This window comes from Oncorhynchus mykiss, chromosome 23 (genome assembly GCF_057628025.1).
Source record: "Oncorhynchus mykiss isolate SJ-2025 chromosome 23, ASM5762802v1, whole genome shotgun sequence".
Lineage (NCBI taxonomy): Eukaryota > Metazoa > Chordata > Actinopteri > Salmoniformes > Salmonidae > Oncorhynchus > Oncorhynchus mykiss.
Genome location: NC_143044.1, coordinates 28,080,605 through 28,096,686, shown reverse-complemented (window position 1 = coordinate 28,096,686; position 16,082 = coordinate 28,080,605). Strand labels below are relative to the sequence as shown.

Here is a 16,082-nt window from a genome sequence, read left to right as displayed (position 1 = left end):
TTTATCTGTGGGTCAGCTCCACCTTCTGAGGGTTCCCCTTGCTTCTGGGACTTGTAGTTTTGGCGGTCGTCCATTTTGTGATCTGTAGTTCTGACAGGGGTGGCCATTTTAGTGATCGGGCAGAGACCGTTTATTACTTCTGCTCTCACATATCTGCCATTTATCACTCGACCCCCTTCTTTGCCACATGGCCGTTACCCTGGCGTCCGAGCTGGGCATCCCCACTCAACCCCTCTCCATTCCCATGGGTGTTAGAACGCTGGACGGGCGCTCTATAGGCCGGGTCACCCACCAGAACAGCCGTCAGCCTACGAGTGTCGGGGAAACCACAGCAAGGATATCCAATTTCTACTGGTGGAGTCTCCGCAGGTCCACGTGGTATTGGGATTCCCTTGGCTCCAGCGACACAATCCCTCCATTGACTGGGCTACTGGTGCCATCGTGGGCTGGAGCCCATCTTGCCACACTCATTGCCTGAAGTCAGCTCTGCCTGCCCCGGGACATCTTCCTGGAGGCTTGTAAATTGCCCAGGACCTCTCTGCAAGCTCCGCAGAGTACCAGGACCTCCGGGAGGTGTTCAGTAAGGCCCAGGCCACTTCGCTTCTGCAGCACCGACCGGTATCCAAGAAGGTAAAATCTGAGGCACCAGCACATCGCTACAGGGCCGTGTCTACACCCCCGGAGGCCGAGACCTGTCCTTCCCGCTCCAAGATCATTAGATCATTAGCCCCTCTGCTGTTCGTCCTCTGTTGCCCTGTACCTTCCGTATTTTAACCTACATTTTTTGTGTCTAGAGTCAAAACCATGTCTGACTGCCCCTTCTGTTTCTATGCCCATCCCTCCCCTCGTGTCATCAAGTGGCAGCCAGCGTACACGGTGAGACGCCTCCTGAAGGTTCGACCACGGGGCACTGGTTTCCAGTACCTAGTTGACTGGGAGGGTTATGACCCGGAGGTGAGGTGCTGGGTTCCTGCTAAAGACATCTTGGACCCGGCCCTCATCGCCAAGTTTCACCGCCGGCACCCCAGTCAACCAGGTGGAACGCCAGATGGCGTCCCTAGAGGTGGGGTACTGTCACGCCCTGATCTGTTTCACCTGTCCTTGTGCTTGTCTCCCCCTCCAGGTGTCGCTCATTTTCCCCATTTTCCACTGTGTATTTATACCTGTATTCTCTGTCTTGTTCATTCAAGCTTACCAACGTTTTTCCTGTCAGCTCCTATCGTTTCCCAGCCCCCCTTTGCTAGTCCTCCCGGTTTTAACCTTTGCCTGTCCTGACCCTTTACCCGCCCGCCTGACCTCTCTGCTTGACCCTGAGTCTGCCTGCCATCCTGTACCTTTGCCTTACCCTGGATTTTCCCCTGCATGCCTTGACCTGTCTTTGCCTGCCCCTGTTTGCAACAATAAACAGTGTTACTTCGACAGTCTGCATCTGGGTCTTACCTTAATTCCTGATACCTGTCTCTGCCAGGCAGGGTGAATTCACTGCTGCTGTGTGTTTCAAGTGTCGCCCTGCACTGTCTTGCATCATTGAACATTTCTTCTGGATATCTGCCTGCTTCCTGACCCACTTTCTCTCCTTCGTATTTTCAATATGTAGATCAAGATATATGAAGGCAGATGAAATGTGGCGTCGGTGGAGTGAATCGCGTTTTGAGGGAATATATCAATATTACATAAAGGTTTAAATTATGAATGTCTTTATTTAAGATGTCCATGGGGCGAGTTTCTCCTTATAAAATGTATAGGCTAAGTGAAATGGGATTCTGTCCTCCAAGTTCTTATTCTAGTACATGTTGAATAGCATCAGTGTCACTTATCCACATGGCTCAAGGCTCACCTGGCAATCTTCATTAAAGATATATAGTCCTTGGCAAGGTTACTGTACATGTCGGTTGTTTTGCTCTAGGACACCCACAAGCCTCACGAGACTTGTCTGAAAGTTTTAAAAAACTGAATGGAATAATATACGGAAGTACTTAGTGCCAAAAAAAAGTGGTTGAATATGGATATAATTTATTTGACAATCTGATCTCTCAGATATAAGAAAAACACTTCAAAACATTAATTTTGGACTATCTGTTTTGCCATGTATGAATATGAATATGTTAGTTTTTATGGAATAATAGCAGTAAGGCCAAATTCAATGTTTCATCAAATATTTATTTTTCATATCTGTTTTTATACTTACAGGGGTCCTACAATTCTAAATCACATAGCTAAATGATCACATGACGTATGACCATCTTAAAACAATCCTATATGTTAGCTTAGTAGAAACCCAACCCCTGGCCCTTAGACCTTAGGGGGTCCTCATTAAGATCCCGTAAATCACTTCATTATTCCCTTTTTGCTTACAAGGCTCTACTACAATAGCTTCTGAAATACCTAACTTCGCATTTAAAATATAAAAACATGAGATAACGAACCCGTTCACAAGGTTGGATAACTCTTGAGGTTCCTCGGGTCTCCACCAAACTAAGTAAATCCGCTTTTAGTTTTAAAGCACCTCATTGCTGGAACCAACTACAAAATACATTACAATTGGATTTCATGGTGCCGCTCTGGGAATTTTAAATATTGATTGAGGACCTTCTTATTGAGGAATGTCATTGTTTTTCTTGAATATTTGTGTTGCTCTGAATTTGACAAGTTTTATATTGTATTAGATTTTGTATTTGACTTGTATATGCAGGGCTCCCTTGAGAAAGAGACCCTGGTCTTAATGGTGACTGCATGCTTAACTGAAGGTCAAATAAAAGTTACAGTACTATATAGTACAAAGGATTGCAAAACCCCTACGTACCATCTTTGTTATAGTACTATAGTACAGAGAATGGCCAAACAGAAATTGGCCCTGGCAATTATTAGCCAAAAAGGACCAGCCCATCTGGCTCCTCTGGCCAGTCTGCCCCTATATACTATCTTCGTTATAGTACAGAGCATGACAAAAGCCCTATGTGCCAGCTGTACTGTCACCTTGCACTGTCTTGCTTGTGTTGTTAATCTCAGGTGTTAATCATGGCATACCATATGCAGACGTCCAGACACCAACATTCATTATCACAACTCCCCCCCCCCCCCCCCCCCCTTAGAAAGGAGTCTGAGGAACACGCCATAGCTGGCCACTGTCATTTGTTCAGTTTGCACTGACAGGCCACTGTATTAAAGTGTCTGTGACATCTGGTCTGGGTGCCAGCGGTAGGCTCGACTTGCCTAATGAACTAACATGCTCATGTTGGCACTACCAAGCACCATTTATTAGCAAGCCTGGCTGGAACACACACAGGGTGCACTCTCAGCCTGTGTGGCAGACAGGGTCGCAGTGCTGCGGACTTGGTCATGTGTTTTCTGAATGTTCGCTGCTGTTTGGTTTTAAAATGGGTTTTAAACCAGGATAATATATTTGATATTTTGTTAAAAAGCTGGGTTTTATTAGTGAGCTAAGAGGTCATGCCTACGGGATTTGAACAAGGATATCAGTTTCAACAATAATCATACATACATACATACATACATACATACATACATACATACATACATACATACTGTATAACAAAAAGGACTGTTCCTTGCAAAATAAACATACAGAGGCACATTTTGTTGGATTAAAAGGGATTTTAATGTAAATACATTAGCAAATTAGCTGCATTAAAATGTTTCACCTTTTATGTTGATGTCTTCAAATTGAAAAATGACACAGGACACTTTAAACTGCTTAGTTTACTTACAAACCTCATTACAACCCTGCATGTCAGCATTTGAGTGAAAGCAAAACACATTTCCTGTTTGTCCTCTGTCCCGTCTGTTTCCTTGTTCAGACACAGTAGAATCAGAGCAGAGGAAAGACGTAATACACAAACAGCATGTATACTTCACTGCCTGAAGTGAGGGGAAATAGGAAGAAAGAAACGTCACAGACATCTGAGGTCGAACTACAGTTAAGTAAACATCTAGTTCTGCATGCCTGTATCACCGCCTGTAATACATTTTGGGGGGCTTTTGTGGAGAAAATAAAATGATACAGAATGATTTAGAAACAGAGAAAATAACTGAAATGTATAAATAGGACATACAAATAAAGACTCATCACTTATTTTTGAATGGATTCTGAGTCAACAGTATATACAATACATGACAGATGACACTATTATCCTTAGTTTGTTTCAACAAGATAGTGTGCTTCCGCACTGTTAGCTTTAAAGGTATCTGTCGAGCATCATGGCTGGTACGCCTGCAGTCACTACCATATTCCCTTTGACCGTATCTCTCTACAACCCCTGGCTACTCTCTGTCAATGTGGGTTTGACATCATGGGTGCAGTCAGCCTGTGGGTGAGGGGCTTTGGGGCAGTGGGGCTGTGCTTTCCCCTAGGTAACACATCATGTCTGTAGTAATGATTTGCTCTCTGGGATGGAAAAGGTGGGAGAGGTGATACTGGTGCAACTACAGTATGATTACTATGGTGAAACCAAGGTGAAGGGAAGAGTATAAGTTCTGATAAACTTTTCAGCATTAACAAAAGTATCAAATGCAAATGCAAATCCAATCAAATCTACTATATAAGCATGTCATTCATTGAAGGTTGTATGGAAGCACAACATGCTAGTATGATATGACTAACTTAATCAGAGTGATCAAACAGACTACATGCATTATATAGTCTATGCATTCACCTGGCCAGGTTGACTTGGACAGCGAAGATGCTACACATCCACAGAACCATCCGCATATCTGAAAGAACAGGTAAGAGACAAAGTTTGACAATCTTATTGTAGTTATTGTTGTTATTATAGACTTTGGATCAGGTAGAGGAAACATCGCCTGGTGACTATTCTTTGTGATTTGAATTTGAAACAGCCATTCATGAGCTACTGAGTAAGTACACAAGGTGTTATCTGGAACCTAAAAGGGTTTTTCGGCTGTCCCCATAGGATAACTTTTTTTGGTTCCAGGTATAACACTTTTGGTTCCAGGTAGAACCATTTTGAAAAAAAGGGTTCTACCTGGAACCAAAAAGGTTTCTCCTATGGGGACAGCTGAAGAACCCTTTTTTTCCTTGAAAAAATAGGAAAGTTGTGGTTGATGAGCAATGACTCACTGACGGCTCAGTCTAGTCCAGACAAGATCGGCTATGAAAAGCCAACTGACATTTACTCCTGAGGTGCTGACCTGTTGCACCCTCTACAACCACTGTGATTTATTATTATTTGACCCTGCTGGTCATCTATGAACATTTGAACATCTTGGCCATGTTCTGTTATAATCTCCACCCGGCACAGCCAGAAGAGGACTGGCCAACCCTCATAGCCTGGTTCCTCTCTAGGTTTCCTCCTAGGTTCTGGCCTTTCTAGGGAGTTTTTCCTAGCCACCGTGCTTCTAGAGCTGCATTGCTTGCTGTTTGGGGGTTTAGACTGGGTTTCTGTACAGCACTTTTTGACATCAGCTGATGTAAGAAAGGCTTTATAAATACATGAGATTGATAAGAAACTTCTTTGTGTGCTGAGCTGTGCAGACACCATCCTTGCTATGCAATCGACCCAGATGCCAAGGTAATTTGTGAACTGGCAGGACTGGGGGGCTGTACACCCCAATAGGTGCAACAACAGTAATTTAGTTGTCTTTCTCTATCTGTGAAATAATCAGGGAAAACAAACAATAATGAAAAATGAAATCTTTTCATGCATGGATAAGGCACTCAGCTGTAAACTCAACAAATTGTGTTGCTTATTAACTTGTGTGAGTGAATATTTTCCCTGGTAATACACCTAGATCTGCTCCAACTAATCTCCCTCTGCATACCAATTTTTCGATTTCTAGAGTGGAGAACATTCATAAGTATTTATATAAAATAAGTGCTATCTGCAGTATTACTATGGTATATATACTGTACTGCTTTTTAACATAATCATGCAGAATATAACATGGGGTTACTCCTTTTATTGTCAATGGTTATTATTGGATTGAAAGCCTTGTAAATGCTTGTAAATCATTCCTTCCCAAATACCCAGGTTTACTCTGCCAAGCCAAGTGCATTGTGTCATGTTTGGCTAGTCGAACTCTTCATTGAGACAGTGCTGAAACATCAATCTATGGGCGAGTCACTGCCACATTTTAATTTGTGCCGAAATCAAAATTTAAAGAAAAGTTATCTTGCAAATTCAGCAGGCTATGGTGTGAAATAGGCTTTTAAAGTGGCGTCTAAATTTGACAATGTATCATTAATTCCGTCTTTGGCGTTCTTATCAATACACCTATCACTCCTTCTTCTATCTGTGGAACAGCTTGTTGCATTGTGGCCATAGACATATAATCTATAGAAAGGATTTGGAACCTCTAACCCTGGCTTTGACTGTTAACCTCATGGCCACGCTAGCAATGGCTGCCAGTCTTGACTTGAATGGGAACTGCAATCTATGGATTATATGTCTATGGTTGTTTGCAGCTGTCGGTTTATTTAGAAAATTTCAAAATACAATCGCGCAAAAAATGTACTGTTTGGAAAGCCAATGCTGTCATTACTAAATGTGTAATGTGATAGGTATTTTAACATTTTTTTACACACAAAAAAAACCTTGATTAATAGAATATTTAATCAGTCGTCTTCCTCAAATGAAGGGATGACACAATCTTTGCCAGAGGGAGGGTATCTGATTTCATTGGTCCTCAACTCGTGGTTCAGACACTTCCTTCAGGATAAATTAGTTAACCCTGAGTTAACCTGTCCTGGAGCACTCCTCAAACTACATATGTACGTATGTAGTATAGGGCACTGGTGAATCAAATTGCATAGGACCACGTTACAATTATTCAACATGGGTCCATTTAACATAGTATTAATGAAATAGAGGTTTGCTCAGCTGTCATTTTTCTACAAAAAAAAGAGTAATCTGAGAAGCCTTGAAGCACTTCGGTCTTTAACAATTGCTTACATCACATCTAACAGAACAATGACTAATGGAATTCTCTTTGGGAATCCAGCTCTGGTAATGACTCACTGGAAATCTGTATGTGGGAAGGTTCTGAACAATGGACCATACTTTAAGAAATGTACACCAACATTCAAAGCAGGCTTGGGGATTTGAGCTCTTGGCTTGTGTCAAGCTGGCGACACGCTTGTTATGAAAATGGATCTGAGAGTGTTTTTGGCAAAGCCTTAATGAATGGTACTGGCAGACGTCTTTTAGCCCAGCAACAGAAATCAGTCCTAGTCATAACGGCAAATAAACAGCCCGCCATGCAAATCTGGTCTGGAGGCCTCCTAACGGGATGCACCTGCTGAGAGCCAAGTGCCTCATCTACAGGGAGAAGAAGATGGCTTTCAAAGTCAAGGGCAAAGAAGAGGACAGCTGTTCATAGAAAATAATGAATCGTGAAAAATAATACTTTTTGGGGAATTATTCAAAAGCCTTTGAAAGTAGGCCTATTGTCCTTCAGCAGTTGTCCTTAAGCAAATCCTTTGATGTTACAAGAGTGTAGAACAATAGGAACTAGATCCCTCTCTTCAGGCTTAATGTAACTGTTTCAAAAGCTTTTCAAAATCAACAAAGAACCCCAAACAGATGAATTAGTAGCCTTTTTCTGAAAGCTAAATATGAATTTCTGAACCCTGAATATGAATTTAAAGGCAATGTTCCCGCGTTCTCAGACTGCATTCGCGGTACACTCTGCATATGTCAGCTCAACTGCTATAGCGCTGAACTTCTGCGATACGGATTGAAGTGAGCCATCCGATGTACCTATTCAACTCCTAATTACTTGGAGACACCTAACTGCTGTGAAATAAACAGTATTTTATTTGTGTTGTAAAGATCTTTTGTAGTTCACATGGTTTTCACATTTTGGATTGCAGCACAAATAGAAGTTATGGTTCAGAGCTCTTCAATGGATCAACTTAACCCTTCTTCCTCATGGCTTCCCACAAACTCACACATGTGAGGAGAGCAGAGAGCTACCACTTAAATAAGCACTGGCTTGCTCTCTGAATGGCTTATAGAGTTAATTAACAAAAGGCTGTGCCCTTCTTTGTCAACCCAACCCCTTTAGTTTTTGTAGAGTTTTAAAAAAAATAATGAGGACAAAATTAATTCATTTTACAGCAGGTGTGCAAGAAAGATTCCAGATACTTACCATGCTCATTTGCACCAGGCTAATTTATGATGGTGCCCAGCGCTTCTGGTAGGTTAAGGGACTCCACAGTCCCTTGGGAAGAGTTTACTGTGTGCTCCATACTGAGAGTTCAGAGACTAGAACAGGAAAGAAAACAGAGTACACAATATGTAAATGGTAATACAAAAGGAAATAGAGAGAGGAGGAAGGGACATACCCAAAGAAATGTGGGAAACATACAGTGCTCAAGGCTATTGTAAACGCAGCTATTTGAGATTGACTACTGGATCTGCGACTCCAGAAAATCGCTATTCACTTATGAATGTAGCCAACCAAAGGCTCAATTAATGGGCCATAGTGGCACCCTCCTCTTCCTTGAGAGCTGCTACAGTTCCTCATCAGCTAATTGTGCTGTTGTTATCCTCCTGAATTCAATTACAGAATCAGCAAGATACTTCTCTGGAACCGTGCTGTTCAACTAGAATCCTTTTAACACTCAATGAGGTGTGATATTTTCTATACAAAACAGTTTGATATCTTACATCTGTTTTATTGGAATCTGAGATGGATCACGACTATCTTTTATGAATTTAGCATCATACTGCAGATAATAAAGGCTGGATCTTAACTTACAGCTAGACATTTACAGCACAGTTTAAATGAGTTATGTTTCTTTATGGACTGTTTAAATGAAGAGAGTGTGTTTTCTGTGCCATGTTGGCCCACAACCACGTTATCTTGGCCAGAAAAAAAGGCAATTGTAAGTAATCCATTAAACAGGTTCTGTACCAGTTCTATGTGTAGCCAGTTTCATTGACTACCATGACACTCCACAGAGAAGACACATTAGTTTGGCTGTGACAAGGCTTTACCAGAAGCATGACTGGAAGATGGCAATCTTTCCACCTCTGTGACACTGATTTGAGCAGACTCAAAGCCCTGTGTACAGTACTGTACCTGTCTGGTCAAACATGTATGTCCTATCCCACTTTAGGATCAATACATTCGCAGCTTACAGGGAGTACAGACATACACTATCACTCAAATGTTAGGACATACCTACTCATTCCAGGATTTTTCTTTATTTGTATCAAAATTATGAAATAACCAGTGGTGTAAAGTAATTAAGTAAAAATACTTTAAAGTAATATTTAAGTATATTTTTGTTGTATCCCTACTTTACTTTACTATTTATATTTTTGACAACTTTTACTTCACTACATTCCTAAGGAAAATAATGTACGTTTTACTCCATACATTTTCCCTGACACCCAAAAGTACTCGTTATATTTCGAATGCTTAGCAGGACAGGAACATTGTCCAATTCACACACTTATCAAGAGAACATCCCTGGTCATCCCTAATGCCTCTGATCTGGTGGACTCACTGAACACATATTTTCGTTTGTAAAATATGTCTGAGAGTTGGGGTGTGCCCCTGGCTATCCGTAAATAAAAAAAAACAAGAAAATTGTGCCATCTGGTTTGCATAATATAAGGAATGTATATAAGGAATGTGAAATGATTTATACTTTTACTTTTGCTTTGGATACTTAAGTTTATTTTAGAAATTACATTTCATTTTGATACTTATATATTTGATACTCATATTTAAAACCAAATCCTTTTAGACTTTTACTCAAGTAATATTTTCCTGGGTGACTTTCACTTTTACTTGAGTCATTTTCTATTAAGGTATCTTAACTTTTACTCAAGTATGACAATTGGGTACCTTTTCCACCACTGGACAAAACACAAATGGAATCATGTGGTAACCAAAAAAGTGTTCAACAAATCAAAATATATTTTATATTTGAGATTCTTCAAAGTAGCCATCCATTGCCTTGATGACAGCTTTGCACACTCTTGACATTCTCTCAGCCAGCTTCAAGCGGTAGTCACCTGGAATGGTGTGCCTTGTTAAAAGTACATTTGTGGAATTTCTTTCCTTCTTAATGCGTTTGAGCCAATCAGTTGTGTTGTAGGGGTGGTATACAGAATATATTTATATTTGGTAAAAGATCATGTCCACATTATGTCAAGAACAGCTCAAATAAGCAAAGAGAAACGACAGTCCATCATTACTTTAAGACATGCTCAGTCACTGCAGAAGATTTCATGAATTTGAGCGTTTCTTCAAGTAAAGTCACAAAAACCATCAAGCTCTATGATGAAACTGGCTCTTATGAGGGCCGCCACAGGAAAGGAAGAGTTACCTCTGCTGCAGAGTATAAGTTCAGTAGAGTTACCAGCCTCAGAAATTGCAGCCCAAATAAATGCTTCACAGAAATCAAGTAACAAACACATCTCAACATCAACTGTTCAGAGGAGACTGCGTGAATTAGGCCTTTGTGGTCGAATTGCTGCAAAGAAACCACTACTAAAGGACACCAATAAGAAGAAGAGACTTGCTTTGGCCAAGAAACACGAGCAGTGGACATTAGACTGGTGGAAATTTGTCCTTTGGTCTGATGAGTCCAAATTTGTTTTCCAACCACCGTGTCTTTGTGAGAAGCAGAGTAGGTGAACAGATGATCTCTGCCTGTATGGTTCCCACTGTGAAGCATGGAGGAAGAGGTGGGATGGTTTAGAGGTGTGGAGGTGCTTTGCTGATGACGTTGTCTGTGATTTATTTAGAATTCATGGCACACTTAACCAGCATGGCAACCACAGCATTCTGCAGCGATACGCCATCCTATCTGGTTTGTGCTTAGTGGGACTACCATTTGTTTTTCAACAGGACAATGACCCAACACACCTCCAGGCTGTGTAAGGGCTATTTGACCTAGAAGAAGAGTGATGGAGTGCTGCATCAGATGACCTGGCCTCCACAATCACCCTACCTCAACCCAATTGAGATGGTTTGGGATGAGTTGGACTGCAGAGTGAAGGAAAAGCAGCCAACAAGTGCTGAGCATATGCGGAAACTCCTTCAAGACCGTTGGAAAAACATTCTAGGTGAAGCTGGTTGAGAGAATGGCAAGAGTGTGCATAGCTGTCATCAAGGCAAAGGGTGGCTACTTTGAAGAATCTCAGATATTAAATACATTTTGATTTGTTTAACGCTTTTTTGGTTACTACATGATTCAAATGTGTTATTTCATAGTTTTGATGTCTTCACTACTATTCTACAATAAAGAAAAACCCTTGAATGAGTAGGTGTGTCCAAACTTTTGACTGGTACTGTAGTATACTTTGAATGTCCAACTCAGGGTTAAATGCTGCCATTAGTAAACTATAGTATGAGTCTAGTAATCTGATTCCATGGATGACAATCAATCTCTCTGTCTGTTACCTGTTACATTGTTTATTAATACAGACTGACATTTAAATTGAAATCCATGTGTTGAAAGATAATAGAGAGAATGGAGACCAAGGGTTTACTAATCAAAGGGGTCAAATTAAATCTTCTTACATTACATTTTTTCCATAATGATGAGAACTGATGTCTGAGGATTTAAGGTAATCTAATAACTTAATACGTAATTCCCTATATGATCCTACACCAAGCGTATGCCCCCAAGCTACTGCAACATGCTTTAACAAAGTCCATGTTAGAGTCAATTATTCATGATCCTTCACACCTGCAGAGCACCTGAAGTAATACGCGTTTAAACCAAATACATGTTACATATTGAAGGATCTGTTTTTCAGAGTTGAAGCCATAGCACCAGCTGGGTCACATCTTTATAATCAGCTCTGTAAATGAGATCTCCAGTATTGGCAAGTGCTTTTGCAATCAATACATTGAGGATGGTTTGCAGGAGGTTTATCTAATATCTAGTTCAGAAGTAAATTAACTATCTATTTAATGTCACATCTTTATCAAGATCAGCCTGCCGACTATGCCATCGCTGCTTCAGAAAGACATTAACGACAGGAAGCATCTGAGCTGGCCAGTGGCCATTATCACTGCATCTATGTGTATCTGTATTGTAATAAAGATCCCAGCTCAGCCCTTAAGGTATTTAAGATTAACACATTTCTACTTAATGTTATTTGTATGACTTCAGGTAAGGCATATAATGGTATCGTACTCCAGAAAGGTATGGAAAGTGTTAGGAGTGTAATGTGAGCCACCAGATGCCAATAAATCCACTGGCATATTGAGATTGATTTAATAACTTAAAGGGCCAATCAACGGTTGAAACAATAACAAAGAGTACACCTGGCTATTGTTTCCGTAAAAAACTGACCATCCATGATATCAAAATTATAGTTTTAACCATGTTTTACTTTGTTTACAAACATTGGAGTACAACAAGCTTATATTTTGGGTTCTGATGGGGTACGACAGAGAAACTAAGCTCATGAGGCTAATATATAAGTTATAATCTTTGAGAATCAATGGGTACAAAAATGTAAAAAAGAAAAAAAACATGTAGCAACTGCAGATTGCCCCTTTAAGGGAAATGTGTTGATAGTGATGCCACTAATGAGGAAATGAATGGTAAACAGAAAGTAGTTTACCGATATTAATGCAGCGGTTTTAGATGCCTACATCTCTACCAATGTTTGTTTATGTTTGTTGTCTAATATAGTTTGAAGGACCCTGTGTTAAAAATAGGCAACCAGTTAGGCTACCACAAACAAGTCACCTCCTACAGCAGATCTCCCACAAATAATATGCTTCATTAAGTGTTCTCTAACTAGATATTACTTTACCATTTGATTTGCCTTGCTAATACTGCTGCATAATTTTTAATTGAACTTTTAATTACCCATATGTTAGAAGCATTGCAGTAGAAGGGCACAATTCCATTAGAGCAAAGATACTCCCAAAAGACTGACATTCATGTGTGTAATTAATATGAATATTCTATCCAACAAGACTGCATTCTTCAGCACAGACTTTACCTTCGAGCAAACCCCATGTATCTGCTGCTATGTTGTTCTGCTAAGTAGATTATTAATTGTATTGTGTTAACAGACTCCAACATGCAGTTCTTTTAGTTGCTGTATTTGAAACCAAGGCTGTTATGGAGGGGAATTCTGTACATTTGAACGAAAGGACAATTATTTTCTCAGTTCATTTTCTCCATTGTCAAGGGAATTCTATAGTATGTAGCGAAATAAACTGCAAATGTCCAACAGCAAGCCATTCCTGTGTTTTCTAAGTATTCTTTTCTGTGTTACAGTAACATATCTATCCCATGTGTTTATTCAAATTATAAAATCGTGTCACTAAAAATGAACATTGTATATGAGGTGTCATTGCTATTTCAAAAGCAAGCATATGTATAGTGACGTTTATGGTAGCTGTACATTTGTTTTTTGTGTTAATGAAATGTTTTAATGTGCTGGGTGGAGCAGTGCGTATATTTCTCTACATTTCCAAAGGTACACAATGCATTGAACAAATACATTAAGATGAAAATACTTGCAAAGCATTGAGCACATAACAACAAGCACGGACACAATCTGCTTTCCCCTCACACAATAGACAGATGGACCAGTCCCCTTCCAAGGAACAACAAGCTAGCTTTAGTATTCAGCACCGCTTACATTGCACTATTGGAAATGTATGTACATATTAATTGCTTTCCCATTTTGTTGTGGTGAAGTAGCACTACCCAGAATTCAATATCATGGTAGAATTGATCCTTTTAAAAAATCAGAGCGGCAACACAGAAGTTTCAGGTCTCTCAGGGCTGCTCTATGTTTTACTGTTGAATCTAGAGACATCTATCAGCTTCCCTCAGGCAAAGTGGGGACTGAAATAGGATGCTTGCCAAACAACTTCAAAGCTCTTTATCATGGTAAACTGCCAGATTACAATGTATGTTATTCATAACTGAGGGGGGCTATATTAAATAGTGTAGTAAAAGAGAAATATTGATTGTGATTGGTTGAGGCAAGACGATACAAAATAATAAATAGTTAAATGATAGTTTAGAAATGAATTCATGGATGAGGAATTAATACATTTACCTCTCACACTCCCCTTATCGAACAGTTCACACAATATGTTACACCTGTTGGGGGAAAACAATGTCATTATGACTGGACAAACCATTTCAAATAGTATCAAATATGAAGAAAAAAATTGTCAGACTGGAAAATACCAATTATCTTAACTACTTCATGATCGCATGCAATGCAACATTATGGACTCTACACAGGATGAGAAGCCTAAAGTATGTTACTGTCAAAAAAGTAAACCAATTCAGGGTAGGACAAAAGCCATAGGAATATGACAATTTAATTTCAGAAAAACTATTTGGTCGTTTTGTGTTCTGGTTATATAGCTAAAGTTTAGCTGGTAAGACATTCATTTTAGTTTTAGTGTCTTTAATTGATTGTTGTGTTATTTTCTTAATTTTGACGAGTCATTTTTTAAGTCTCTAGTTAACATGAATTAGTGGTTTTAGAGTGCCTCTTATTTGGGGGTTAGGAGGGACAGGTTTACTTTTTTAAGTGTAAGTAACTTTTTTATAGTCATTTATAAATTGGCAAACGCAAAATTAGAGTTATTATTAGGGTTACCTGCTTAAGGTTTAGTCATCCTTTGAGTCCCGCGATCTACTGCCTTAATAAGCCTTCAGTCTTCATGTCTACTAGTCACAAAACAGAATTCAGATCTCTAAACGGCCATCGGCGGAGGTGATATGTAAAAGCACTGGAAATTACAGCAGCTTTCTAAGGTAGAATAAGAAAAATGGAAAAGAGAAAGACAGCAGAGACACTGATGGGTTGCTGATAAAAGACACAGCAATCTAAGTCCATCCCATTCATTCACTCAGTGATGGCATACGAGTGTGAATGTCTACAATATTCACATACTGTTTGTCGAGAACTGTATACGAGCCAAGTTCAAAAGGTTGAAGGCATTTAGACAATATTATGGTAGTATAGGGGGACTTTCTTACCTCTTTTATCGCCATATCATTCTCAGAGACATGCTAGTGCAAACAATTCAATCAGAATTTGTGTTTAATAAGATCAAACTTAGAGAATAGCTTAAAAATCCATTTATTAGTCTAAACAGTTGCTTTCCATTAACATGTTATACATTTAAAATTACTAACCAAGATTCAAGGAACAATTTGGCTCTTACTTTGAAAGTATTTAACAAAAGATTCTTTATCGTGTTACTGCATGTTATCTACACAACAATTACGAAAGACAAGTCTCGAAAATTCTTTTTTTTTTGTTGACTTTCTGTATCAAAAAACATTTTAGCAATGACCTGAAACCAAGCAGGCATTTAGTGCTAGAAACAAGTACTTCAAATGTTTCTGTTTTACCAAAAAGGTTCAGCTTTATTAACAAATTATGGCAAAACAAATTTACCAATTTATGGCCACCTATTTAGAGAAGCGTACACATGGTGCTTTATGTTATTTTAATATATGTTTTATTTACAAATACAAGTTAAACACAGAACAGAGCACTTAGTAAGCTACATACATAGCTGAATGCTTTCAACCCAACACGAAAAAATGTTTAATTAGTTTTACAAGATCAAAATCTAACATCATAACAAATATAGAAAAAAATAAGTTATCACCTAGGTTAACTTTACTCAATAGTAGCAACCCATTTTCATCCTGAAATCAAAGTTCCCTAAGGGCTATCAAGAAGCATCAAGTTCTGTGACAACTTCATGCTTTTATTTTTCGAGGGACAGACAATCATTGACAACCAAGAACAACATTCCAATGTTTATTGAAACACAAGTGTCTTTCTTTTGTTTTCTCTACTAATTGTTCTAAAAAAAGAGTCCATGTTATAAAAAAATCTAACATTTCTGGGAGGAAATTAAACAATCATATGGTTGTCTTATGTCAGAGGTCACAGGTGTGGAGCCCCTTCAATATCTACCATAGGGATGTTCTCTGTAGCCCACACGTGAGATCCTTGCTGCTGGGGCTTTGAGTGTTGGACGGGTTGTCGTCCACTCCTCTTCTGCAAGAGGTAGAGTTCAGACAACATTATATACTGTAGTAAGATACTAACTCATATCAAGTTCAAAGT

At 39.4% G+C, this 16,082-nt stretch overlaps 1 protein-coding gene across 3 annotated transcripts in view; it reads right to left on the bottom strand.

Moving 5' to 3' along the window:
* Nucleotides 1-3,595: 3,595 nt before the first annotated feature.
* Nucleotides 3,596-16,082, bottom strand: part of LOC110502682 (KH domain-containing, RNA-binding, signal transduction-associated protein 2-like) — a 135,787-nt gene continuing 123,300 nt past the window's right edge. Inside the window, exons 9-13 of one of the 3 annotated variants that reach the window (XR_002470359.3) lie at nt 15,930-16,013; nt 14,037-14,080; nt 8,128-8,243; nt 4,674-4,731; nt 3,596-3,879 (exon numbers count right to left, since the gene is read on the bottom strand). Coding sequence is in view for 1 of the 3 variants with exons in the window: in XM_021580907.3 (XP_021436582.2) it covers nt 15,919-16,013 (95 nt within the window). In the remaining 2 variants the exon portion in view is untranslated. Of the gene's footprint in view, nt 4,732-8,127; nt 8,244-14,036; nt 14,081-15,061; nt 16,014-16,082 lie in introns of those variants that run through there. The other 2 variants (XR_016491039.1, XM_021580907.3) reach the window with 2 other exon arrangements.